Source organism: Anomaloglossus baeobatrachus, chromosome 4 (assembly GCF_048569485.1).
Source record: "Anomaloglossus baeobatrachus isolate aAnoBae1 chromosome 4, aAnoBae1.hap1, whole genome shotgun sequence".
In the NCBI taxonomy this organism is placed as follows: domain Eukaryota; kingdom Metazoa; phylum Chordata; class Amphibia; order Anura; family Aromobatidae; genus Anomaloglossus; species Anomaloglossus baeobatrachus.
The window spans coordinates 248,561,867-248,588,473 of record NC_134356.1 but is presented as its reverse complement, the minus strand read 5'-3'; the positions used below and the strand labels follow the sequence as shown (position 1 = coordinate 248,588,473).

The 26,607-nt window shown below is 44.3% G+C and overlaps 1 protein-coding gene across 1 annotated transcript in view; it reads right to left on the bottom strand.

Annotated features, from left to right (window-relative positions):
* The window catches only part of LRRIQ1 (leucine rich repeats and IQ motif containing 1), a 399,791-nt gene that overhangs the window by 301,787 nt on the left and 71,397 nt on the right, over positions 1-26,607 (bottom strand). The window contains exon 8 of the mRNA XM_075342423.1: positions 5,608-5,760. Within this exon, the coding sequence (XP_075198538.1) occupies positions 5,608-5,760 (153 nt within the window). The remainder of the gene's footprint in view (positions 1-5,607; positions 5,761-26,607) is intronic.

Here is a 26,607-nt window from a genome sequence, read left to right as displayed (position 1 = left end):
CGTGCGGGGACGGCGTAAGGGACAGCAACGGACACCAGAGAGCCCGCCCCCATGGAGAATTTACAAGATTTTCATACCAAAAGGTATAACTTTATAAAGTATTTATTTTGGTTTAAAAGGGGGCACAAAAAGTATAGAAACCTTACTAGAATGCAGCCCAGGAGCTGCAGAGGGGGAAACATTTAGGTTGAAAGCCAAATTTCTGGTGACAGGTTCCCTTTAAGCAGACTGGTGGGAGGTGACAAGTCAGTCGGCTCCAGTGGAGCAAAGGGAGAGGAAGTGTAGTAGAAACTCTCAAAGGGAGAGGGAACTGGGGGTTGGAGGCCCTAGGAAAAGTGAAGTAGTGCCCCTCATGGTGTGATGGGCTGAGGAGTCGAAGCTCCGGAGAAGTTGGACTAAATTGGGACATAGCAAAAGCAATACTATTGGGAGTGGATACCTGGACGTGCTCTCCTTCCCAAGCAACAGTGGTGCACTGGGACTTTTGGTTCACCTGCAGCATGTGTGTGTAATGACTTTACTAAACATCATCCAGCACCATGATAACCGGTCTGAGTGAGTACATGGTCATCCCCTGCTTCCAGCAAGCCTGCGCTCTCCTGCACCCCACCATCCAGAGTCCCGGGGCCTTCCCCTACCCGTGGAGGGAAAACGTCATCTAGCTCCTCCAATTCATCAACCCCGGTACTCCCATCGGCAGCGGCGGTACTCTCCGTTACCGCACACCACGGGTGGCGTCACAAACTATATCTCCCCTGTAAATAGCGCATTCTTCATTCGGATGTGACCCTAAAGGGTGCTTTACACGCTGCGACCTAGCGAAAGCTATCGATGTCGTGCGCGATAGCACCCGCCCCCGTCATTCTTGCGACATTTGGTGATAGCTGCCGTAGCGAACATTATCGCTACAGCAGCGTCACACGCACATACCTTTTCAGCGACGTCGCTGTGACCGCCGAACAATCCCTCCTTCAAGGGGGAGGTGCGTTCGGCGTCATAGCGACGTCACTGCAGCGTTACTAAGCGGCCGCCCAATAGTAGCAGGGGAGGGGCGGAGATGAGCGGCCGGAACATGCCGCCCACCTACTTCCTTCCTCATTGCCGGTGGACGCAGGTAAGGAGATGTTCGTCGTTCCTGCGGTGTCACACATAGCGATGTGTGGTGCCGCAGGAATGACGAACAACCAGCGGCATGCATCACCAACGATATTATGAAAAGGAGCGACGTGTCAAGGATCAATGTTTTTGACGTTTTTGCGATCGTTGATCGTCGCTCCTTGGTGTCACACGCTGCGATGTCGCTAACGACGCCGGATGTGCGTCACTAACGACGTGACCCCGACGATATGTCGTTAGCGAAGTCGGAGCGTGTAAAGCACCCTTTAGCCTCCAGGTATGGACACCCTCGAGCCCGGGATAGTGACTGTCTCTCTGTCTCTCTCCTAGTCTGTCTGTGTGTCACTGTCTGTCTGTCTCTCTATCTGTGTCTATGTCTCTGTCTGTCTGTTTCTATCTGTCTCCATCTCTGTGTCTGTTTGTCTCTCTCTATCTTTGTGTCTGTCTCTATATGTGTGTCTGTCTGTCTGTGTCTTTCCAGGGCTGTCTCTTTCTCCGTCTGTCTCTTTGCCCGTCTGTCTCTTTGCCTATCTGTCTCTTTTCAGGGCTGTCTCTTGTCAGGGCTGTCTCTTTGACCGGCTGTCTCTTTCCAGGGCTGTCTCTTTTCCCAGCTGTCTCTTTCCAGGGCTGTCTCTTTCCAGGGCTGGCTCTTTCCAGGGCTGTCTCTTTGCCCGTCTGTCTCTTTGCCCGGCTGTCTCTTTCCAGGGCTGTCTCTTTCCAGGGCTGTCTCTTTCCAGGGCTGTCTCTTTGCCCAACTGTCTCTTTCCAGGGCTGTGTCTTTTCCCGTCTGTCTCTTTGGCCGTCTGTCTCTTTTCACGTCTGTCTCTTTATGTCTCTCGCTATCCGTCTCCCCACCGACATCATATTACCTCACACATAAACTTGTTACAACTAACAGTTTATTTTGTTCCTATAGTAACCACTGACAGTTGCTATTAATAGCCTGTATTCAGTTTAATGGAGGCAGGATTTTGGATAGTAACTGTAAAGCGCAGGGTTAAATTTTCCCGTCAAAACATAGTCTATGATGTTCCCTGGGTCACATGGAGTGTCTGTGCAAAATTTCGTGATTGTAAATGCGACGGTTCAAATTCCTTTAGCGGACATACTGTCATGCTCCCCGATTCCCGGTGCCGTCTGTCACTCACCGCTCCGGTTCCCGGTCCTTCTGCCTGTGGCTGCCCCTCTCACTCTCCCTCCTCTGCGTCCTCCGTGCCTCCTGCCCGCCGGTCCCAGCGTCTCCCTGCGACCCAGGACCCTCTGTCTGGTCCACCTGCATCTCCTGCACCGCTTCCTGCTCTGGTCTCCGGCACACGAGCCTCGCACATGCGCATTAGGGCGCGCACGTTCACTCACCTCTTCTTAAAGGGCCAGCTTCCCGGAAACAGGATATGGTCAATTACAGGTACAGGGTATATTAGAACTTCCTTACCATGTGGGCGGTGCCTGATAGCTAGGTGTTCAGGTCCCTGTGTCTTGTACCCAGATTAACCCTGTCTCTTCCGCAGAGCCCGTCTCCTGTCCTTACCTGGTCCCAGAGTGCCGATTACCCAGGAGGTGTCCCGGTGACTGTTTGCTGAGGATCCTGCCATCTCCCGTCAGCCTGAACCCGTCACTTGGACTTTACCTGGAAGCTCCAGCCTGCACGTCCCGCTGGATCCAGACCCCGTCAACTGTGACTATTCGGCAACTGTACCCGGTGCCCGTCATCTGTCCTGCCTCCGGTTCCCGTTGGACTATTAGTCATCTCCCGTGCCGATTTCTGAAGGACCCGTACCCCGTACTCCCTGTGTTCCAGCTGCCGTGCATTTATGCCCTTTGGTGGGGTGACCAGACAATCCCTGTATAGGGGTTAGCTCTTGGTTGCCTCTCTGGTGGAGTCCGGTGCACGGTCCCGTGAATCCACCTCCAGGACGTTACACATGCACACTTACACACATACATACATACTGTATATATATATATATATATATATATATATATATATATATATATATACACACACATGGTACATACACACACACGCACACCAAGCATACGCATACACACAGTCATGGCTAAAAGTGTTGGCACCCTTGAAATTCTTCCAGAGAAGGAAGTCTTTCTCACAGAATATTATTGCAATTATATGTATTTTGTCATATACATGTTCACTCCCTTTGCGTGTATTGGAACAACACAAAAAGAAAATTGGAAATTGGACATAATTTCACACAGAACACCAAAAATGGGCAGGACAAAATTGTTGGCACCTTTCCAAAATTGTGGATAAACAACTTTGAAGCCCCCAGAAAAAGATGGAAACAAAGCGCCGGAGAGTTCTGAAGTGGCATCAATGAGTCCAGTTCGAAAACCCATTGAACACCTGTGGAGAGATCATAAAATTGCTGTTGGCAGAAGGCAACCTTTAAATATGAGAGTCCTGGAGCAGTTTGCAAAAGGAGAGTGGTCAATAATTCCAGTTAGAGGTGAAAGAAGCTTGGTGCTGATTGTGGGAAACGATTGATTACAGTTATTTATTCCAAAGGATGTGCAACCAAATATTAAGATGAGGGTGCCAACAATTTTTTGGAGTTTTGTGTGAAATTATGTAAATTCGCTTTTTTTTTTTTGTTGGGTTGTTCCAATACACACAGAGTAAATAAACATGTGAGAATTACAATGATTTTCAGGGAGAAATACTTCATTGTTTGGAACAATTTCAAGGATGCCAACACTTTTGGCCATGACTACGGTATATACTGTATATGTATGTATGTATAGACACACACATATATTAGTCATATACATATAAGGCATGTATTCACCCCAAATGCAATGTAAAAGTGGAGACTGCCTGGTAAGGCTTCCATAGAGAGATTCTGCTGAAAACCGGGAAGGACATTTGTGGGCAAATGCAATGATGCACACTTACAATGGTGGACAGAAGTAAAATGCAGACAACTCAGTAACACACAAATGGCTGTATTTGAGCGCCTATTTTAAAAGCAGACAATGAACAATGAACAGAAATTAGGAGAAGTAAGGGCCACACCTGTTCTGTTGGGGAACACAATGGAGGTTTTAATATTGTTAAGGGTGCTTTACACGCTGCGATATCGCTAACGATATATTGTCGTTAGTGACGCCGTTAGCGTCATCACAGCGCGTGACACTAAGGAACGCCGATCAACGAGCGCAAAAACGTGAAATGTTGCTCGTTGACACGTCGTTCATTTCCATAATATCGTTGCTGCTGCAGGTACGATGTTGTTCGCCGTTTCTGCGGCAGCACACATCGCTATGTGTGACACTGCAGGAGCGACGAACATCTCCTTACCTGCGTCCACCGGCAATCAGGAAGGAAGGAGGTGGGCAGCATGTTCCGGCCGCTCATCCCCGCCCCTCCTCTGCTATTGGACGGCCGTTTTGTGACGTCGCTATGACGCCAAACGCACCTCCCCCTTGAAGGAGGGATTGTTCGGCATCAACAGCGACGTCGCAGAACAGGTATGTGCGTGTGACGCTGCAGTAGCAATAATGTTCACTACGGCAGCAATCACCATATATCGCACCAACGACGGGGGCGGGTGCTATCGCTCGCGACATTGCTAGCAATCGCTAGCGATGTCGCAACGTGTAAAGCACCCTTTAGGGTGTTGTGAGAGCATGCATATAAACAAGACGGAGGAGAATAGCATTTGTTAAGAGAAAGGAACGTTCATCAGGATGGGTGCAAATAAAAGCTGAGGGCTGAGTTTATCACCTTAAAATTATTTGCTACCTGCTGTATAAAATAGTCAAAGTTGAAGCACTTATGACTATAAGGCTGCGTGCCCACAATCAGGGTAAAAAGCGTTTTGGACGTAGTGTTTTCCATGTCCAAAAAGCTGTGTTGTACAGTACAAGCACAGTGGATGGGATTTCTAGAAAACCCATGCCCACTGGGCTTGTTTTTTCCACAGCGAAAACTGACCTGCAGTGTAGCTTCCTGATCCGCAGCATGTCAATTCCGCAGGAAGAACGCAGTGAACGACCGTAACTGCTGGAGCCCGGATAGTGGGCACGAGCAACTGCTGTCTCCTGTGGAGCAGACTCGCGGCCCCGCAGGTCAGGACCCGCCACGTCCAGGCGCAGAGAGTCCTGATCGTGTGCACATATCCTTACAGGCATTTGAGCTTTTTGGATTTTGACATAGTTCGCAGCCATGACCGTAAACTAAAATGTTGAACAGATATCCAGACTTAAACATGAGACTTAAATGGCCATTGTTCTGGCTCTGATTTGATAAAACATTCCACTGGATTCGGACGAGATTTTGGTGGGTTAGTCTGAATTTGACTTTCCCAACTGATGATGTCACAGGAGAGAAGGATCCGCTGATGTCGTTGCGGGAGAGAGTACATTTGTATGGGGGACAAATCAATAGAGATCTAAAGAGTACCAGCTCGTTAAGACATACACCTTCAAGTTTAAGTAAAATGGAATGTAAAAAAAAATGCTTAAAATTACCTGGACATCTATGTATTGCAAAGCTTTGCAGTTACTTAATCCATCAAGTGAAGTTAATCCACAGCGTCTTAAAGACAGAAATTTTAGTTGGACACATTTTGACAATGTTGAAAGACTGCAGCCTGGCAAGTCATGAAGAGTCACCGCTGTAACCTAGAAATGAAAGATATTAAAATACATATGACTTGGACATGAGCTTACAATAAAAGCTGGATCACGATAAAGTAGTGAAAAAATACATTAACGTATATGAATCTAAAAAGAAGAAAACCCTGAACCTGAGCAGAAGTAAGATAAAAGGTTTACGTGGGATCTCATGCACTTAAACAGCAGCGGCAGTCATATGGCGGCCAACAAGTGACATGAGTGGGTGACGGCAAAGCTGCTGTGTGCCTTACTAAAGAAAAGAAAGTGGAAGATGCTATTATACATGCAATGACTCAACGGAACTAAAGGGTGAAAAGACTGGAACTCTATTATGAAAACATTTTCCCCAGGAGTGAATGGATTTATATAGTGCTCCGAGATCAATGTGATAAAGATTATGGTGGGCTGTAGACTAATGGAGGCCTGTTCAAGTTATTATTATATACAGCAATTTGATTTAGGCATTGGTAGTGTCTTCTTAAAGGAAACTTATTTTGAATGCCTAATTAAAATAACGTTTCTATTTAAAAAAGAAAAAGTGAGCAAGTGGTATTATAATTACCTGAATTATTATAATTATGGCATGGACTGTGCAGGTAAGGCATAGTAAATAGCAGTTATATGGCAAAAACGTCACTAATAGACATATATAGCTTAAAAGCACATTCAACATACAATGCCAAACACAGCATAGATCTGATATACATGCAATCACCAAGCAATAAAGAAGTAAAAGATCATGTGTGAAGCAGTTGTCACGCCCCGGAGCAGCTTAGCTGCTCGGATCCGGGTGGTCCGTGGCTCGAGGGGTCCCAGACTCGGGGGGACCGTCGAACAGTTTTTATATGAAAAATAAAAATAAAAATACGCCATTCGCGGTTTGTGGCCACGGATAGTAGGGCCGCTGCTGCAGTTCCCACTGGGGTTGATGGATGGGGGCAGCGTGGATGGTGGAGCCCTCCGTGAGCGTGGCTTTTCCCCAGGGGTAGGTGAAAGGTTAACGTGGAGGCGCGCGGCAATGAAGCACTCCAAGCAAGGAGAGCAGTTTGATGTTGTTTACTCACTGGTTCTACGCCCTGAGACGTACTGGATTCCAGGTGCACCCTTGTCCCTGATGACCGTGCCAGCTGACCTGGTGCCACTCTCCACTTGTGCACTCCTGTGTATGTGGGTTCTCCCTGGCGTGGAGCACTTGGAGGCTCTCCTGGTGTCTGGGTCCTGCCGAAGGCAGCTTGGACTATTTAAGGGAATATGTCCAGGTCCCCACTATGCTGCTGATGCCTCGGACGTTAAAGGGTGGCAGATGAGTCCTGGAAACCAACCCGCCTGGCAGAGTTAACAGAGGGCTTGAAGTCCATGTCTGTTCTGGGGATCTGCACCCCTGCATGCAAAGTACTGTGAGCTTTGGATGTCCACCCAACTGTCCTTGGGGCTTGCTCTATCACTCCACAGCTACTTTTCCTCCTCTGAGTGGCTGTTCTTACAACTCAGGTATTTGCAGTGTCTTTCCTTCTTTCTATGTGTCTCAAGAGTTTCTGGTCTATCTTGACACCCTTCCTCTTTCACTGTCTACTCCTGACTAACTACACTTCCTGTCTTCTGCAGACTACCCACACTCCCCAGGTCACTATCTCCTCCCCCAGGTCTGGTCTCCTCCTCCCAGTTGGCTGCCTGTTATCTACAGTGCCCAGCCCTGTCATCTGGCTAGGTGAGGCTCCCAGCTGGGTACTAGTGATAGGCAGTCCGGCTCTTTTTGGTGATCCGGTTCACAAGGACTCCGCTCACCATAGAGAGCCGGATCTTTCAGATCGTTCTCGGCTCCTTAATAAATATGTGTTCACCCCAGGTGAACACATATTTAAGATTATAGTATCGCCGCCAAAACCCCGCCCACCTGTGGCTAAACCCCGCCCACTTACAAGGGATCAATTAGATTGTTGAGTAGGCGGAGTTTAGCAACGGGTGGGCGGGGTTTCAGCAGCGAAAAGAGCCGTTTTGAGATTTTAGTGGCTCACACTGGTGATCCGGCTCCTGTCAGTCACAGCAGGGAGCCGGATCTTTATGTCGGATTGTTTGCGCCCGACACATCACTACCGGGTACAGCGAATGTTAATGTCCTGGTGTGCTAGTGTGTGTGAAGTGACTGGCACAGTTATGTTGGACTTGAACTGTTACGTTATTTTTTTGACACCTAGTTACCGCAGGGGCGTCACACAGTCTCCTGTGGTGTATGGTGTCCCTTACCTGTCAAATTGTAGAGGGAGACAATAGTAACTAACACCCACCATAATCTACATAATAATCTATCTATGGGTGTGCTGCCTATCCAGTTCTTCATCTGAAGACATTTTTTGTCATCACCACAGAAACCGATTTACAGCTTTCTTCAGCTTTGGCTGATTTAGATGTAAGGAGATGCTTTTTATCTTCATTACTTATATTTTCTTAACTATTTTGGGGCTAAGAAACCAATTACTACGCGTAGAGTTCTGGACTTAGTTACAAGGTTCAAAATATACAATGGTCGTTCTGGAATTAATATTGTACAGTAAGGGTACATAGATGAGAACACTTCAAGTAAAACTCTAGTGGGGCCATGCTAATCCACAATTGGCTTAAGGAAACTTGCTCCATTAGTCAGCGTAGGGATAAAGTAACATTCATTTACAATTTGTCTGAGGCAACTGAATCCCTAAACTAAAGACTAATCAAATAATATATAACTTTTAATTCATTTTTATAAGATCATGGGACAACACAAAATTCTTAAAACCACTGAGCACTAGTATTAGCCTCTGCCCCCTGGTGACGCCAGGGTGGTGAAACATGTTGGGGAGGCTACTGATTGAATTTTAAATAGCGAATACTGTGGTCACTAACAATAGGAACAATACATGTATATTATGCTATGCTGCGGATATGAGCGTAATAAGCCCAAATGGGGATAAATGAAGTTCGGCAGCTGGGATGATTGTATAGATTATTGAAAATAGACCACAGTGCTCAGTGATTTTAAGAATTTTGTGTTGTCCCATGTGTGATACCAATGTGATATGACTGAAGAATGAGTGTGATTAGATAGGAATCCTAATCAAAAGATAGTCTTATTTGATCCATCCAAACTCAGTATCAGAGAGGTGTCCTCTGGTTGACCCGATTTCACCATGATGAAGAGTACGTGTTAAGTAGTTCTTGAACAAACCACTATTATCAGGAAGGAACGCTTACAGTTCAACGTATGCAGGAAACAAGTGGTTAGTTAGAAACATGTGTAGGAAACTAGCGATGTAAAATTCACGGCTCATTGCAACATAGCAGGAAACCAGTGGTTAAGCCAGCAACATGTGCAGGAAGCTACTGGTGCCCACAGAAGTGGGTGGTCAGGTTACATGACCATGACTCAGCAATCACATGCTGGTCCCCAATTGCAATACTCAGTGCACACGACACCACAATGTACAAAGTTTGGTATAAAAATACAGGGCTCGCTTAGTGAGACAGGGACATTTCCAGGACACACAAAGTGGACGCACTGCGCCTGTAATGCAGAGGCCGGGTTGTTTTCCTTCTCACTAATCGAGTCCCTCCGATGAGGAAGGAATGCTACAACATACGGTAATGTTGATGCATATTTCTGTTATTGTATAAGATTCTATGACTATAAAGTAGTGCTAATGCCTATGATTATTCATGTGCTATTAAAATAAATAATATCTTGCTATAAAGAATCTTAGTATTCATACCTGATTAGGATATCAGTGAGCGCTTCGTAAGTATGGGCTTATAGCACCTTTTTAGGAGAATTTAGCAAGACACCATGATCTTAAAAAAATGAATTAAAAGTTATATATTATTTGATTAGTCTTTAGTTTAGTGATTCAGTGTCCTCTAGCAAATTGTAAATTAATGCTAATCCACAAGGCACCACAGACATTACGTTCTCATGATTGGTAAGATGCCCAAAAGTCATATCCCACCAATCACACACCTAAACTAAGGAAGCGAATCGTGCGTCGGGGCCCCTGGACAGCACTTACCAGCTGGAGATTACACTATGGGTATCACTTATTATCAGTTGTAGCATGCCCCTAGAGGCTAAGCGTGCCATTTACTTCTGATGTGCATATGCCTAGGCCGACGTGTGTGGGAGTGAGCCCGTAATAAGGTATATACTTTCTATTTACTAGGCACTGATCTGGGATCTCCTCCTACATTTGTGACATGGCACGTGGTTATTTGACCATACCTGTTTTAGTCGGCTGAGGCAATTTTTGGTTGACTATGTTACTGAATATGATTGTTACTCTGCTTTTGTTCACGAGTGTGGTAGTGAGAACCTTGTATTAGTTATATATTACTTTTTTCAGGCACTTATGAGGTCCCCTCCGACATTTGGGGCATGGCATGATTACATTCAAAATACACCTTATTGTCTGCCTAAATACCTCCTGTTGGGTGCATGCTACTACTTTGGAATTGTGCTTCTGGATTTTCCCTTTCCGCGGTAACTGCTGTCCTCCTTTCTTGCACTTTATCTCCCCCTGTTACAATGTTTGTCTATTTTATGAATATTTAATATTTAATAAAGATTGTACATTTTATATTCAAAAAATTGGAACATGACTCTGTTTTTCTTGATTTTCTAAATGTTTGGAGTTTCCATATGTGAGTTTCAATGATGATTTTGATCTCAGCCTATGAAACAGATGGACGCTGGAAAAGTGGCAGAAGGTGGGTTTCTCTGATGAATCTTCAGTTGAATTACACTACAGCCGCCGCAAATACTGCAGGAGACCTACTGGAGCCCGTATTTGATCCAGAAAACAGTTAAGTTTGGTGATAGAAAGATCATGGTCTGGGGTTACATTCAGTATGGGGGTGTGCGAAACATTTGCAAGGTGGAAGGCAATATCAATAGCCTAAAATATCAAGAAGTGTTAGCTACCTCTTACATTCCCAATCATAAAAGGGGTCAAATTCTGTAAAAGGATGGTGCTCCATCTCATACATCCATCTCTACAACAAAGTTCCTCCTGGCAAAGAAGATCAAGATGCTCAAGGACTGGCCAGCCCAGTCACCAGACATGAATATCATTGAGCATATTTAGGGTAGGATGAAAGAAGAAGCTTGGAAGACAAAACCAAAGAATCTAGACGAAATCTGGGAGGCATGTAAGACTGCATTCTTTGCTATTCCTGATGACTTCATCAATAAATTGTATGAATCATTGTTGAACCGCATAGATGCAGTCCTTCAAGCTCATGGAAGTCACACAACATATTAAATATGGCTCTAATAGCACAACAACTTCATTCACTAATGTTATGCAACATATATTTGTATTACAAGTTAATTATTTGTTTGAATTTCACATTACTTTCTGTGGGCGACAAAACTTTTGTCTTGCCAAAATCTGACCTTTCTGTGTTCATTAAATGATCAATATTTCAGCTTTGCAGCAACTTTATTTTCATAACCTAAACCAAATTTGGGAGGGTTTCAGCTTTCAAAAGAGTAATTTATAAAAACAATGGATGAATTTAAAGTCCGGTTATAAGCTTTTATTTACATAACATGGATAAGCGACAAAACTTCTGTCAGGGACTGTTTATTCTATGTGTTGGAATCGGTTGTAAATATACTATACTCTCACTGTGACCTCCCCAATAATCGTCGTAGTGGTGAAAGCCGCCGTCGCCTTGTTCATCAAAAAAAGTATACTGTAGTACTATTTTAGGCAGCAAAAGAAAAAAAAACTTTTACGTACAAAGAAGACAAAAGTATTCTAGGAGTGATACCTTTATTGGCTAATCTGAAAAATTATATTTCAAGCTCCCGAAGCACTATTTAGTGTTCTTTGGAAATAAAATTGTCCTTCACAAAATAATTTAGCACCCAATTCATTAAGACTGGCATTGTACATGCCAGTCTTAAAGAGAATCTGTTACCATGTATTTGCTCCCCCATCTAAGAGCAGAATAATATAGAGACAGAGATCCTGATTCTAACGATGTGTCACTTACTGAGCTGTTTGCTATCATGTTGCTAAAATCACTGTTTTCTCTGCTGCAGATCTAGCATTATTTGAATGTAGAGCAGGGTTATAACAAGCTCATTCAGCTGCTGGACTACGTGGCAGCACGTCAAGTAGTCCTCTAATGGTAATTTCCTGCTAATTAAACAATGATTTTATGAAAGCTAAACTAAGCACTCTAATAAGTGACACATCGCTGGATTAAGGTTCTCTTTTCCTGTATCATGCTGTTCTCAGATTAGGTGGAAAAAAATGGGTGACAGAAGTCCCTTTAATGAAGAGATATTTTGGAGCCGGAAGTGCATGTCATTAAAGGATTGTTCTCAAGTTTAAATGTTATCCCTTATCCACAACATAGGGTATAACTTTCTAACCTCCATGGCCATCCCAACAATCCACAGAACCCGAGTGAAAGGAGCGGAGGTTGATCATGCACCCCGCCTCCCCATTCATTCTAATAGAAGTGTCGAAGATCTGTCGAGCGCTGCAGTTGACAATTTCTGGCACTCCATTTTGAATGAATGGATCAATAGTGTGCATGATCGGCCTCTGCTTCATTCAGCTTGGATTGTTGACAGTCCTGGTTTTCAGACTGTTTGGGGGCAGCTGCAATTAGACTCCCAGGAAATTATCCCCTACCCAATGGATAGGGCTTAACTCTTATGCGGGCTTCACACGGTACGATCTATCGTGCAATTGCACAAGCGATCATACCCGCCCCCGTCATTTGTGCGTCACGGGCAATTAGTTGCCCGTGGCGTAAAAAGTCGTTAGCCCCCGTCACACGTACTTACCTGCTGAGCGACCTCGCTGTTGGCGGTGAACATTCACTTCCTGAAGGGGGAGGTACGTTCGGCGTCACAGCGACGTCACATAGCGGCAGGCCAATAGAAGCAGAGGGGTGGCGATGAGCAGGACGTAAACATCTCGCCCACCTCCTTCCTTCCGCATACCCGGCGGGTGCCACGGGACGCAGGTAAGCTGCAGTTCATCGTTCCTGGGGTGTCACACGGAGCGATGTGTACTACCCCGGGTACGATGAACAACCGGCGCAAAGTAGAATAAACGATTTTTTAAAAATGAGCGACCTGTACATGATTCGCGATTTGTAACTGATTTGCGATCGTTTACAGACGTCATACAGTTAGGTCCAGAAATATTTGGACAGTGACACAATTTTCGCGAGTTGGGCTCTGCATGCCACCACATTGGATTTGAAATGAAACCTCTACAACAGAATTCAAGTGCAGATTGTAACGTTTAATTTGAAGGTTTGAACAAAAATATCTGATAGAAATTGTAGGAATTGTACACATTTCTTTACAAACACTCCACATTTTAGGAGGTCAAAAGTAATTGGACAAATAAACCAAACCCAAACAAAATTTTTTTATTTTCAATATTTTGTTGCGAATCCTTTGGAGGCAATCACTGCCTTAAGTCTGGAACCCATGGACATCACCAAACGCTGGGTTTCCTCCTTCTTAATGCTTTGCCAGGCCTTTAGAGCCGCAGCCTTCAGGTCTTGCTTGTTTGTGGGTCTTTCCGTCTTAAGTCTGGATTTGAGCAAGTGAAATGCATGCTCAATTGGGTTAAGATCTGGTGATTGACTTGGCCATTGCAGAATGTTCCACTTTTTTGCACTCATGAACTCCTGGGTAGCTTTGGCTGTATGCTTGGGGTCATTGTCCATCTGTACTATGAAGCGCCGTCCGATCAACTTTGCGGCATTTGGCTGAATCTGGGCTGAAAGTATATCCCGGTACACTTCAGAATTCATCCGGCTACTCTTCTCTGCTGTTATGTCATCAATAAACACAAGTGACCCAGTGCCATTGAAAGCCATGCATGCCCATGCCATCACATTGCCTCCACCATGTTTTACAGAGGATGTGGTGTGCCTTGGATCATGTGCCGTTCCCTTTCTTCTCCAAACTTTTTTCTTCCCATCATTCTGGTACAGGTTGATCTTTGTCTCATCTGTCCATAGAATACTTTTCCAGAACTGAGCTGGCTTCATGAGGTGTTTTTCAGCAAATTTAACTCTGGCCTGTCTATTTTTGGAATTGATGAATGGTTTGCATCTAGATGTGAACCCTTTGTATTTACTTTCATGGAGTCTTCTCTTTACAGTTGACTTAGAGACAGATACACCTACTTCACTGAGAGTGTTCTGGACTTCAATTGATGTTGTGAACGGGTTCTTCTTCACCAAAGAAAGTATGCGGCGATCATCCACCACTGTTGTCATCCGTGGACGCCCAGGCCTTTTTGAGTTTCCAAGCTCACCAGTCAATGCCTTTTTTCTCAGAATGTACCCGACTGTTGATTTTGCTACTCCAAGCATGTCTGCTATCTCTCTGATGGATTTTTTCTTTTTTTTCAGCCTCAGGATGTTCTGCTTCACCTCAATTGAGAGTTCCTTAGACCGCATGTTGTCTGGTCACAGCAACAGCTTCCAAATGCAAAACCACACACCTGTAATCAACCCCAGACCTTTTAACTACTTCATTGATTACAGGTTAACGAGGGAGATGCCTTCAGAGTTAATTGCAGCCCTTAGAGTCCCTTGTCCAATTACTTTTGGTCCCTTGAAAAAGAAGAGGCTATGCATTACAGAGCTATGATTCCTAAACCCTTTCTCCGATTTGGATGTGAAAACTCTCATATTGCAGCTGGGAGTGTGCACTTTCAGCCCATATTATATATATAATTGTATTTCTGAACATGTTTTTGTAAACAGCTAAAATAACAAAACTTGTGTCACTGTCCAAATATTTCTGGACCTAATTGTAGGTGTCACAAGGGACGACGTCGCAAGCGATGCTGGATGTGCGTCACGAAAACCGTGACCCGAACGACATATCGCACGATAGATCGTTTCGTGTGACGCCCGCATTAGTCTTGATAAAGCCCTTTCAATTAATTTAGCACATCTTCTCGGGAACATGTACCTTACCAGATATAAAACTCTTCTACCCTTAGGGCACCGTCTCACTAAACGACGTACCAGCATTTCTGACCACGATACAATCTGTTCAGGATCGCTGGAGCATCTCTACATGGTTGCTGGTGAGCTGTCAATCAGGCAGATCTCACCAGCGACCAGCCACCAGCGACTCGTGTAACGATGCTGCGCTTGGTAACCAGGGTAAATATCTGGTAACTAAGCAAAGCGCTTTGCTTGGTTACCCGATATTTACCCTGGTTACCAGCGTACACCACTTAGTGCTGGCTCCCTGCACACATTGCCAGGGTACACATCGGGTTACTAAGCAAAGCGCTTTGCTTAGTTACCCGATATTTACCCTGGCTACGTGTGCAGGGAGCCAGCGCTAAGCGGTGTACGCTGGTAACCAGGGTAAATATCGGGTAACCAAGCAAAGTGCTTTGCTTAGTTACCCGATATTTACCCTGGTTACCAGCGTACACCGCTTACACAGAGTCGGTGCTCGTTGGTCTCCCGCCGTCAAACACGCCGATGTGTGCTGCACAGCGGGAGACCAATGAGCAAAAAATGAACCAGAACAGTGTGTAATGATCAGAGATTTCACAGCAGGGGCCAGGTCTCTGCTTAGTGTCACACACAGCAAGATCGCTGATGAGGTCACTGGTACGTCACATAACCTGTGACTCAGCAGCGATCTCGCTATGTGAGAAGTACCCCTAAGGAACTGGGGTAACATGTCTGGCATAAAAAAATGACACCATTATTGATTAATTTTTCAGGCAGCGTTACCAAGCCCTGTCCAGGTTCTACCACAGCTCTGGCTATATTAATGGAGCTTTCCGAAACTTGCATAGAAAAAAAAAAAAAAAATCAATATTTTTTCTCATCTTTAAATTGCGTAAAAATACTGCAAATTTTTAAAGTGTTTAACACCAGTTTTATGGCGTAAACACTTTGATGAACTGGGGCCGTAGGCAGTTTAATAATGCCACCACGACTGTAAAGGAAAAATTTCAAATAAAAAGAATCTATTAAAAACTGCAAATGAAACAATTCTTTAAAACTCAGAAGTTCACAAAGTCTTAGACACTAAAGGCAGAGCAACATATGAAAGCTGTTGGCTGAATTCTGTTTTTGGCTGACAGCTCGCTCTCCCGCAGAGTGTGTATGCTTTCTGTATGGGGAGAAGTTAGGAAGCTTCTGCCAAATACTAGTGGTGGCCCATCCTCATACAGAACAGAATGATCCGGAGTTTAAAATGAAACTAATCCTTCTCTTCCTTAATATTGCCTAAAGTCGAGGAGGTGGTCAGTCAGTTCTAGCAAAATAAACAGGGTGGGACAACCGTACTTTAATGTGTATGGAGCCATTATTTTAGTACATATTTACTGTATATGTGTGCCATTTATTTTTTTTTAATTTTACCGTAACCTCTCCGACCAACGACCTCCAAATTTTTCTTCAGCAAATGTTTTTCCCTGACCTTAGTTGCATATTCTTCACTTTTTAAACAAAACGATCCTCCACATATTTTTAATCACAAGGAAGTTTCCCCATACGCCTCGCTTCTAAGTTCAATTTCGAAGCGCTATAAATTCAAGATATGAATTTTTTTTTCCCGAGCATCAATAAGATGTTGCTAGTTAAAGTGTCAAATGGCAATGCGAGCTTGGATAAGCTTGTTTAGAAAGATTCCAGCTATGATCATTTTCTTCAAATGGAGAAACATAACCACACACATCACAACATATTGGAATCATTGCTTTTATTACTGAAGCTGAAAGCGGTGTCTGTTTTTCTCCACGACATGAAATGGTTCTCTTTTGATATGCAAAACTAAAGCTTAGATGCTATGGAAAATACTCAAATGAAAAATGACACATGGAAAAGCACTGACAGGATGATTATTTTTTTAATAAATTTATAAATATCTAGAAAAGTGATCTAAAGTGTTTTTTTTTTTTTTCCAAAACTGTATTATACCAGTTAACTCCTTCATTCCTCTGCCCATTTTGACCTTAATCACCAGGCCATTTTTTTCAATTTGACCAGTGTCACTTTATGAGATTATAACTCTGGAACGCTTCAACAGATCCCGGGGATTCTGAGATTATTTTTTTCACCACATGTTATACATCACAGGTCTCAAACACGCAGCTTGTTAGCCGCATGCGGCCCCTCAGGCTGTTTCTTGCGGCCCGCATGTCCGTGGCACCCTTGACGATCACGGCCGCCACAGTCCAGCGCTTTATTTCAGGATGCATGTTTTTCCGATGTTGCGCAGAGTCAAGCTCTCTGAACAGCTATTCCAATGGCTGGTGTGGCCAATCAAAGGCCAGCAGATAACACGTATAACGTCACCTTCTGGCCTCTGATTGGCCGGAAAATCATTCATCTAAAATGAAGCACTAATGACGGTGGGTCCATGCACCAGCCATAATCATCAAGTGGGCCACGGGCCTGCGGGCCACAAGAGAAAGTGAAGAGGACACCAAAGGAACAGAGGACAGGTGAAAATGTTCGTGTGTGTGTGTGTGTGTGTGTGTGTGTGTGTGTGTGAAGAATGGGACAAAAGGGACATTACTACAGGATAGACCAGAAAAGAGGGCATTGCTACATGAAAATAACCAGCATGGGCACATTAGTAAAAGGGGACAAGGATGGGCACATTACTACAGGCAGGAGACAATGATGGGCACATAACTCTACGATGGGGACAAGAATAGGGCACATTACTATATGATGGGTACAAGGGTGGACACATTACTCCAAAATGGGGATAAGAACGGGCACATTACTATAGAATGAGGACAAGGATGGGCACATTACTATAGAATGAGGACAAGAATGGGCACATTACTACAAGAAGGGGACAAGGATAGGCACATTACTACAAGAAGGAGAACAGGATGGGAACATTACTAAAAGATGAGGACGAGCATGGGAACATTATTAAAGATGTTGGCCAAAATTACTATATGGTGCCAGTTCTAAAATAACATTACTTACTAAAAAGGGATAAAATGTAAAAAAAAAAAATCAAAACAAAGCATGAAGTTTTTCACCATTAAAAATGTTTTTTTAATATACTTAAACAAAAAACGTGGACATTTGTTACAATAAACAAGCAAAAAATGTTCAAAAATAGTGATTCAAAAGTATATAAAAATATGGTACGGACAAAAATGTCACTTTGTCCTGCAAAGAATGCGGCCCCCCCAAATTTTTTTTTCTATGTGCGGGCCCTTGTACCCAAACGAGTTTAAGGCCCCTGTTGTAAGTGGTAAATTTTGAGAGATATGAATTGCGTTTATGCATGAAAATTTGATTTAAAAAAAAAAGTGAAAATGTCGCAATTTTCGAGCCTTGAAATTTTATGCATGTAAATGAGAGTTATTTCACACAAAATAGTTAACAAATAACATTTCCCACATGTCTATTTTACATTAGCACTGTTGTTTTAAACATTTTTTTTGGTGGGAAGTTAGAAGGGTTAAAAAGTTTAATGAATTTTCTCAATGAAATTTACAAATCGATTTTTTTATGGACAAATTTGAAGTGACTTTGAGAGGCCTAGGTGACAGAAAATACCCAAAAGTGACACCATTCTAAAAATTGCACCCCTCAAATCAATTCAAGCTTAAGGGAACTGAATGGAGTGAAAAATAATGACTGAATAACAGAAAAAAAGAAGGATTTCCCAAAAACAATCAACAAAAAAAACAACCTGCAGTCAAAACTGTCAGAAAAATGCTCAGGTGATGCTTAAGAAACAGATAGGAACCTGGCAAATGTGGCTCAGTCTGCGCTGCTGTAAATGAGATGATCTGTGCCGCCCCAGCAGCGGATCGAACTGCTCGGATCTGTCCATTCGTGGCTCGAGGGTCTCCGGACCCGGGGGCTTAGGGGCCACACTCTAAAGTAAAAGGGGGATATTTACAGGGGAGTTATAGTTCGTGACGCCACCCGTGGTGTGCGGCAATTGGGAGTACCGCCGCTGCCGTTGGAAGTACCCAGGGTGATGGAGTGGGGCAGCAAAGTGTCGTTGCTCTCCATGTGTAGGGGTAGGCCCCGGGACTCTGGATAATGTTATTAGGTGCCGTGAAGGGGAAATCACTCAAGTACTCACTCAGCCAATAAGCAGATGCTGACACCCAAGTAAACCAAGTCTCTGGGTGCCGCTGCCTCTCAAAGGGGAGCTCGTCTGGGTCCCGTCCTGTGCAGTGTTGCTGGTGGTCTGTAACCTACCCCCTGGCACTAAATTTTAAAGTGTCCGTTGTGGTCTGGTAGCTTGGAACTTGCCGGGCCCGGTCCCCACTGTGGCTAAGTGTGGGAGCCTGCTCTCAGGGCTCATGCTTGGGATTTTAGTGGGCTGCTTATATGGAAGGCCCTAACCACCTCGTTGCGCTAGTGCCCCGATTCTGGAGCGAGTGGGAACAGTCCATAAAGGCTCCACTCTCCACAGGTTAATTGCCGGGTTGCCTGAAGCTTCTCCCCGACCTAGGGTCCGTGTACCCCACCGTACCTTTGACCCCAGACCGGAGATTAGGTCCAGGCTGCTGACCGTCCACTCGACTGGTCCTGGCACCTAGCCGCAATCCCCTGCGACCGGGGGTCCGGGTCCTCCTGCGACCTAGGATTGGATTCTCCTCCTCTGGGAGCTCCAACTCCCAGCTTCCTCTCACTTCGCTCCCCTGGAGCCAACAACTCACTGGGGAGCTCCTTCTCCCAGCTCCTCTCTCACTGGGAGCTACTTCTGTTCTGCCTGTCAGCTCTGCTCTGCACTTCCTCCCAGGGCTGTGCAGTCGGTAAGCCAAACCTTCAACTCCGACTCCTCAATTTCCCTTGCACCGACTCAGACTCCAACTCCACGACTCCGACTCCTACATATATTGCTTATAACTTTATTTAAAAATGTATTGTAGTGCATGAACATGTGTATGTGAACATCAGATATTTAATATTTTTTATGATATAATAATCAAGATATTTGGACAGAACATAAAATATATTTATTGGAATACAACTTTAGAACACAAAAAACTAATAAATTGTAAATATGTAATACACTATGTAATATACAGTAGATTACATATATATCTTGTGTGTATGTATGTGTATGTTATATATATATATATATATATATATATATATATATATTACATATTGTATTACATATTTACAATTTATTAGTTTTTTGAGTTCTAAAGTTGTATTCCAATAAATATATTTTATGTTCTATCTAAACATCTTGATTATTGTATCATTAATATGATTAAATGTCTAATGTTCACATTGCACTACAATAAATTTTCACTTAAATATAAGCATTACACTAAATGTCATTATTTAGTATGTTTTTGTTGAAAACTGCTTTTTGACACTTACATAGTTTATTATATATTATATAGTGTTTTTATATATATATATATATACACAGTTAGGTCCAGAAATATTTGGACAGTGACACAAGTTTTGTTATTTTAGCTGTTTACAAAAACATGTTCAGAAATACAATGATATATATAATATGGGCTGGAAGTGCACACTCCCAGCTGCAATATGAGAGTTTTCACATCCAAATCGGAGAAAGGGTTTAGGAATCATAGCTCTGTAATGCATAGCCTCCTCTTTTTCAAGGGACCAAAAGTAATTGGACAAGGGACTCTAAGGGCGGCAATTAACTCTGAAGGCATCTCCCTCGCTAACCTGTAATCAATGAAGTAGTTAAAAGGTCTGGGGTTGATTACAGGTGTGTGGTTTTGCATTTGGAAGCTGTTGCTGTGACCAGACAACATGCGGTCTAAGGAACTCTCAATTGAGGTGAAGCAGAACATCCTGAGGCTGAAAAAAAAGAAAAAATCCATCAGAGAGATAGCAGACATGCTTGGAGTAGCAAAATCAACAGTCGGGTACATTCTGAGAAAAAAGGAATTGACTGGTGATCTTGGGAACTCAAAAAGGCCTGGGCGTCCACGGATGACTACAGTGGTGGATGATCGCCGCATACTTTCTTTGGTGAAGAAGAACCCGTTCACAACATCAACTGAAGTCCAGAACACTCTCAGTAAAGTAGGTGTATCTGTCTCTAAGTCAACAGTAAAGAGAAGACTCCATGAAAGTAAATACAAAGGGTTCACATCTAGATGCAAACCATTCGTCAATTCCAAAAATAGACAGGCCAGAGTTAAATTTGCTGAAAAACACCTCATGAAGCTAGCTCAGTTCCACGTCCTCTGTAAAACATGGTGGAGGCAACGTGATGGCATGGGCATGCATGGCTTTCAATGGCACTGGGTCACTTGCGTTTATTGATGACATAACAGCAGACAAGAGTAGCCGGATGAATTCTGAAGTTTATTCCACCATGTTTTACAGAGGATGTGGTGTGCCTTGGATCATGTGCCGTTCCCTTTCTTGTCCAAACTTTTTTCTTCCCATCATTCTGGTACAGGTTGATCTTGGTCTCATCTGTCCATAGAATACTTTTCCAGAACTGAGCTGGCTTCATGAGGTGTTTTTCAGCAAATTTAACTCTAGCCTGTCTATTTTTGGAATTGATGAATGGTTTGCATCTAGATGTGAACCCTTTGTATTTACTTTCATGGAGTCTTCTCTTTACTGTTGACTTAGAGACAGATACACCTACTTCACTGAGAGTGTTCTGGACTTCAGTTGATGTTGTGAACGGGTTCTTCTTCACCAAAGAAAGTATGTGGCGATCATCCACCACTGTTGTCATCCGTGGACGCCCAGGCCTTTTTGAGTTCCCAAGCTCACCAGTCAATTCCTTTTTTCTCAGAATGTACCCGACTGTTGATTTTGCTACTCCAAGCATGTCTGCTATCTCTCTGATGGATTTTTTCTTTTTTTTCAGCCTCAGGATGTTCTGCTTCACCTCAATTGAGAGTTCCTTAGACCGCATGTTGTCTGGTCACAGCAACAGCTTCCAAATGCAAAACCACACACCTGTAATCAACCCCAGACCTTTTAACTACTTCATTGATTACAGGTTAACGAGGGAGACGCCTTCAGAGTTAATTGCAGCCCTTAGAGTCCCTTGTCCAATTACTTTTGGTCCCTTGAAAAAAAGGAGGCTATGCATTACAGAGCTATGATTCCTAAACCCTTTCTCCGATTTGGATGTGAAAACTCTCATATTGCAGCTGGGAGTGTGCACTTTCAGCCCATATTATATATATCATTGTATTTCTGAACATGTTTTTGTAAACAGCTAAAATAACAAAACTTGTGTCACTGTCCAAATATTTCTGGACCTAACTGTATCTGTTTGTTCCTCAGTTACATGAACAGCGCTGTGGCCTTCCATCTCAAACATACTGAATCCTAAATTTTCTTCTAGCTGTTGTTCATTACTTTCATTCATCAGTTTAAAGCATGCTTTACACCTTACGATCCAGCATACGATATCGTATGCGATCGTAACCGCCCCCATCGTATGTGCGGCACGTTCAATTCTGTTGAATGTGCCGCACAAACGATTAACCCCCGTCACACGTACTTACCCGTCCATACAACCTCGATGTGGGCGGCGAACGTCCACTTCCTGGAGTGGGAGGGACGTTCGGCGTCACATCGACGTCACGCGGCAGCCGGCCAATAGAATCGGAGGGGCGGAGATGAGCGGGATGTAAACATCCCGCCCACCTCCTTCCTTCCGCATTACTGGCCTGGAGCCGCAAGATGCAGGCAAGATCTGTTCATCGTTCCCGGGGTGTCACACACTGCGATGTGTGCTACTCCGGGTTCGATGAACAACCTAACGTTCAATTTATGAGGAATGGACGACATGCATGCGATGAACGTTTTACCGTTCATTCGCAATCGCACGTAGCTGTTACACACTACAATGTACCTTACAATGCCGGATGTGCGTCACTTACGACGTGACCCCGCCGACACATCGTAAGATATATTGTAGTGTCTAAAGCGGGCTTAATTGTACTTATCATGTTTGAAGCATTGTCCTTTACAATAGCAAGAACCTGTTCTTTTTTGAGTTTGTAATCTTGCAGAACTTTTTCCACTAAGGCCTGAAGAAACTGGTTGGTGTGATGAGCTTTAGGCTATGCGCGCACAGTGCGTTTTACGCTGTGTTTTTGCGCGTTTTTCGGGTGCGTTTTTGGCCTCAAAACTGCATGACTTTGCTTCCCCAGCAAAGTCTATGAGTTTTCATTTTTGCTGTCCGCACACAACTTTTTTTTTAAGCTGCGTTTTTGAGCTTGAAAAAAAAAAATGGACATGTCAATTCTTTCCTACGTTTTTCTGCGTTTTCCGCCCATGCAATGCATTGGATAAACGCAGCAAAACGCAGAGATCAAAAACGCAGCAAAACGCAGCCAAAAACGCACCAAATCGTGGTAAAAATGCATGCAATTTTTGACGCGTTTTTTCGACGCGGGTACGTTTTTGTGCGTTTTCATCGGCCAAAAACGCACAAAAACGCAGCGTCAAAAAAACGCAGCGTGCGCACATAGCCTTAGTATCTTTTACTGCCAGTGTGTTGCTAACAATTTCTTTCTTGTTACAAACATATCGAACATTGATGGTAAAATAATTCTGTGAAATGCAGTGACTCTGGGCATCCCAGCAAAGGCAATGGGTTTCAAGATAGGACATTCAGACACATCGTTTTGTGAGGATCCTCACAAAGAATGAGCAGTCAGTTTGTGGAGTTTTCTAATCTGCTTTTGCTATTGAAAGCATTATTCATGAGCTCAAAAACCTTTCAGGTGATGCGGGTTTTGAAAAAGCTGATCTGCTTTTGCAGCTGACAAACGTATCCTCAAAAAACGCAGCTAAAACGCAATGTGTGAATGTAGCCTTAGACCAGGAATAGAACAGCCATTTATAGGACATTTCATAACTTTTCAAAATTCCTATGAAAAAATATTCAGCACATTCTGCATTGCACTACTGTCCCCAATTTATAATATATTTTAGGAGTCGGAGTCGGTGCATTTTATACCGACTCCGACTCCACCAAAATGAGCTCCGACTGCGACTCCGACTCCACAGCCCTACTTTCTCCCTCGCTGACTTCCCCCCTCCCACCACTTTGTCTGACCCCTAGGTGAACTGCCCTATTCCTGCTTAAGCAGCCCACTGGTGTGCCAGACAGGTGTGGTGCAAGGTGTCACTAGGATTTGTGAATGCTGATGGAAGCAACACTGCAAGATAGAGACCCAGAACCATGGGGGGTGGAATACTGCACAGGGAGGGCAGTTTGTGCAGTACCCTGTGATGACCTGAATAGTCAGGGGTGTCACAAATCTTTCTTGTGAAATTTATTTACGTGTTTCGAAGTGATTCCCCACTTCTTCCTCAGAATAGCAGTGAGTACTTTTTCGTGCACAAGACGGATTGGTCCATCATCCTATTTACAGCAGCGCAGACTGAGCAACGTTTGCCAAGTTCCTATCTGTTTCTTCAGCCTTAGAGCTTGTGGTCCTTGCAGCAGCTGATATGTGCTTTCATACTGGTTGTGTATCAGGCTTGCTTTCTTCACCTTTCTCCTTATATTATTGGGTAAGCTGTTTTTTAAACAGTTTTATGTACAGGAGATGCTTTAGGCCCTGCGCACACTAGAAAAAGGATTTTTCTCAAGACATTTCTTAAGAAATTTCTTGAGTGAAGGATTAGCTCACCTGCGTTAAAAAATGCACCAATAACACACCGAAAAACTCATGCGTTTTTACCGCGTTTTGGTGCGTTTTTGGTGTGGTTTTTTTTGCAGGTTGGTCCCTGCGTTTTTAATGCTTCAACAGCACTAAATAATATAGATAGATAGATAGATAGATAGTAGTGATGAGCGAGTATGCTTGTTACTACTCGGTACTCGCACGAGTATCACTGTACTCGGGCTACTCGGCGGGGACCAAGTAATCTCGCGATACTCGTGCTGTACTCGTGGTCTTCATCCCTGCATGTTGGCGCTCTTTTGAGAGCCAGCCCTCATGCAGGGATTGGCTGGCAGACCACTGCAATGCCACAGCCCTGTTAGTTGTGGCATTGCAGTGATTGGCCGGCACGCACAGCGTGACCGAGCCTTTATACCGGCGGGCGCGCTGTGCTCTGCTCACAGCCATCCAGACAGTCAGTGCAGGGAGAGGGTTGCTGCTTCAGGGAAAGGTTTGCGGCCCTTTATAGTTAGTTCCAGAGCAGGGCTGCAAACAGTGTGACCAGAAGTCCTTCTCAGGACATACAATAAGTTGTATACAGGCAGGCAGGGAATAGCCAGGTCGGAGTACAGTAGCAGAGTCCTTCTCAGGACTATTGTTGCTATATACAGGCAGGGTATAGCCAGGTCGGAATACAGGCTAGTGACCAGAAGAGTCCTTGTCAGGACTATTGTAGCAGTATACAGGCAGGCAGGCAGGCAGGGTATATAGCCATTCCTAGTGGTGACCGTATACCAGCCTTCATCATATCTGGGGCTGGTGTACACAGTCTAAAACAGTCCAGATAGTGTCAGACTTCTCAGTAATTGTCGCTCCTAAAAACCTGTTAGGTTCTTATTGCGTCCGTGCTTGCATTTAAAAACCGCACGTGTGTGCCTGTCGGTGGCAGCGTACAGGTGCACGTTTTGCACAAACTATTATATAACGCACAAGTCTAGTGAATAATACACGTCAGTCAGCAGTGTCTGATAGTGTCAGACTTCTCAGTAATTGTCGCTCCTAAAAACCTGTTAGGTTCTTATTGCGTCCGTGCTTGCATTTAAAAACCGCACGTGTGTGCCTGTCGGTGGCAGCGTCAGGCTCCATATTGTCCCTGGATAGAGATGTGCATGAGGGCCTCAAAACATTGTTCCCATTGCAAAGGAGCGGGTCTCCTGTCGTTGTAATGCCCATTCTGAAAGAATGGGCGAAAAAATTTACCACTGGGGGTATACCTGAAACAACGGCCTAACTATTGTAACGGTCATCATGATGGCGCATGAGGAGAAGGAGGAGCAGTCCAGCGATTAGCCAAAGTCCAGAAGTGTGTTACCATGGGTGAGTGGAGGTACATGGCAAATTCCCGTTACAAACTTTAAATTCCGCTGTCATTTGCTGGTGGTGTGGTGAAGTCTGGCCCAATCCAACCCTTGTTCATCTTGATCAGAGTCAGCCTGTCAGCATTTACAGTTGACAGGCGGGTGTGTTTATCTGTAATGATTCCACCTGCGGCACTATAAACACGCTCTGACAAAACGCTAGCGGCAGGGCAGGCCAGGACTTCCAAGGCGTAGAGAGCCAATTCATGCCACGTGTCCAGCTTGGATACCCATTAATTGTAAGGCACAGAGGAATGTCGGAGTACAGTTGTTTGATCTGCAAGGTACTCCTTGAGCATATGGGCAAACTTAGGATTTCTTGTGGCACTACCCCGCACCTCAGGGGCTGTGGTACGTGAGGGGCTGAGAAATCTGTCCCACATCTTAAAGACTGTTCCCCTACCTCTGGCGGATTGGACTTGTGCCCCTCTCGGCTGTACGCCTTGGTTGTCCACTGATTCCTGACCTATGCCGCTAGCGTTTTGTGAGGGGAATGCTTTGCCTACTTCCGTGACTATGGCCTTCTGGAACTGCTGCATTTTGCCTGACCTCTCCGACTCGGGAATAAGAGACATAAAGTTCTCCTTTTAGCGTGGGTCTAACAGTGTTACCAACCAGTAATGATTGTCGGCCAAGATGTTCTTAACGCGAGGGTCACGAGACAGGCAGCTTACCATAAAGTCAGCCATGTGTGCCAGACTCTTAACAGCCATCACTTCAGTATCCTGACCAACACGATGACTGAACATGCTGTCCTCCTCCTCATCATCTACCCTGTCCTCTGGCCAGCCACGCTGAACCGAGGATAT